This window comes from Cariama cristata, unplaced genomic scaffold (genome assembly GCF_000690535.1).
Source record: "Cariama cristata isolate BGI_N322 unplaced genomic scaffold, ASM69053v1 scaffold16461, whole genome shotgun sequence".
Classification (NCBI taxonomy): domain Eukaryota; kingdom Metazoa; phylum Chordata; class Aves; order Cariamiformes; family Cariamidae; genus Cariama; species Cariama cristata.
The window spans coordinates 32,948-33,749 of record NW_009601134.1 but is presented as its reverse complement, the minus strand read 5'-3'; the positions used below and the strand labels follow the sequence as shown (position 1 = coordinate 33,749).

The window sequence follows — 802 nt, the reverse complement described above, 5'->3', positions numbered from 1 at the left end:
TCCTGGCCAAACAAAAGATTCGGTCTTTTGCAGATTACGGTTACAAACAGGGAAGTTTTTCAAAGCACGCGGAGTTTAACTCGAGAGCCCTTCAGCCCATGCACCCGGCAGAGGTGCTCTGCGGGGCTTGGTGAGGTCCGGAAAAGCACAGGAGCGCCCTTATCTTTTTCCCCGGCTACCAACCTGCTGGATGGAGTAGAGCTTGATCCCCGAGCTGCGGTCCCAGATGCTGATCACGTCGTCCAAGCCGCTGCTGATGACGCAGGACGTTGTGCAGGTGAGGGCGGTGACGTCCCCCCGGGGGGGGTTTTTTTCTCCCCGTCAGCACATCCCAAAGGCAGATGGCACCGTCCTGGCCTCCGCTTGCTAACACCATTGTCTGCAAGGACACCAGGTCAGGACCCTCAGAGGGCGGCGGACGGCGCCGCTTCCGTCCCACCCCGGGGCTTCTTCGCAGGGCCACGGCCGGGGGACGTCGCTGAACGCCCAGCCCCGTTCCGTGCAGAAGCACTTCCAGTGCCCCGGGCTGTCGGCGGTCACAGGAAGGTGGGACGGAAACCTCAGCCCCAGGCCTTCCCTGCCCTTGTACAAGTCTTCGAGCAGGCGGAAGGTGACAAAACCCCAGGCCCACCAGGTGCAGAGAAACCCAAACTCATTTAAGCGGAGCTGCCAAGCGCACAGGTGCAGCGCTCTCGCTTCTTCCCAAGGGGAGTGGGTACGCAAAGCCCCCCCGGGGGCTCACGGCAGAGCAGGGCACGCTCTGCTAGGCCCTGTCGTTACCCTTGCTCACCCCGGCAGCGCA

General features: G+C 62.6%; 1 protein-coding gene across 1 annotated transcript in view; it reads right to left on the bottom strand.

Annotated features, from left to right (window-relative positions):
• Positions 1 to 183: 183 nt before the first annotated feature.
• Positions 184 to 802, bottom strand: part of SCAP (SREBF chaperone) — a gene marked incomplete at both ends in the record, with an annotated part of 30,910 nt that continues 30,291 nt past the window's right edge. The window contains 2 exon segments of the mRNA XM_009710344.1: positions 184 to 310; positions 312 to 379. Of these exon segments, the coding sequence (XP_009708646.1) occupies positions 184 to 310; positions 312 to 379 (195 nt within the window).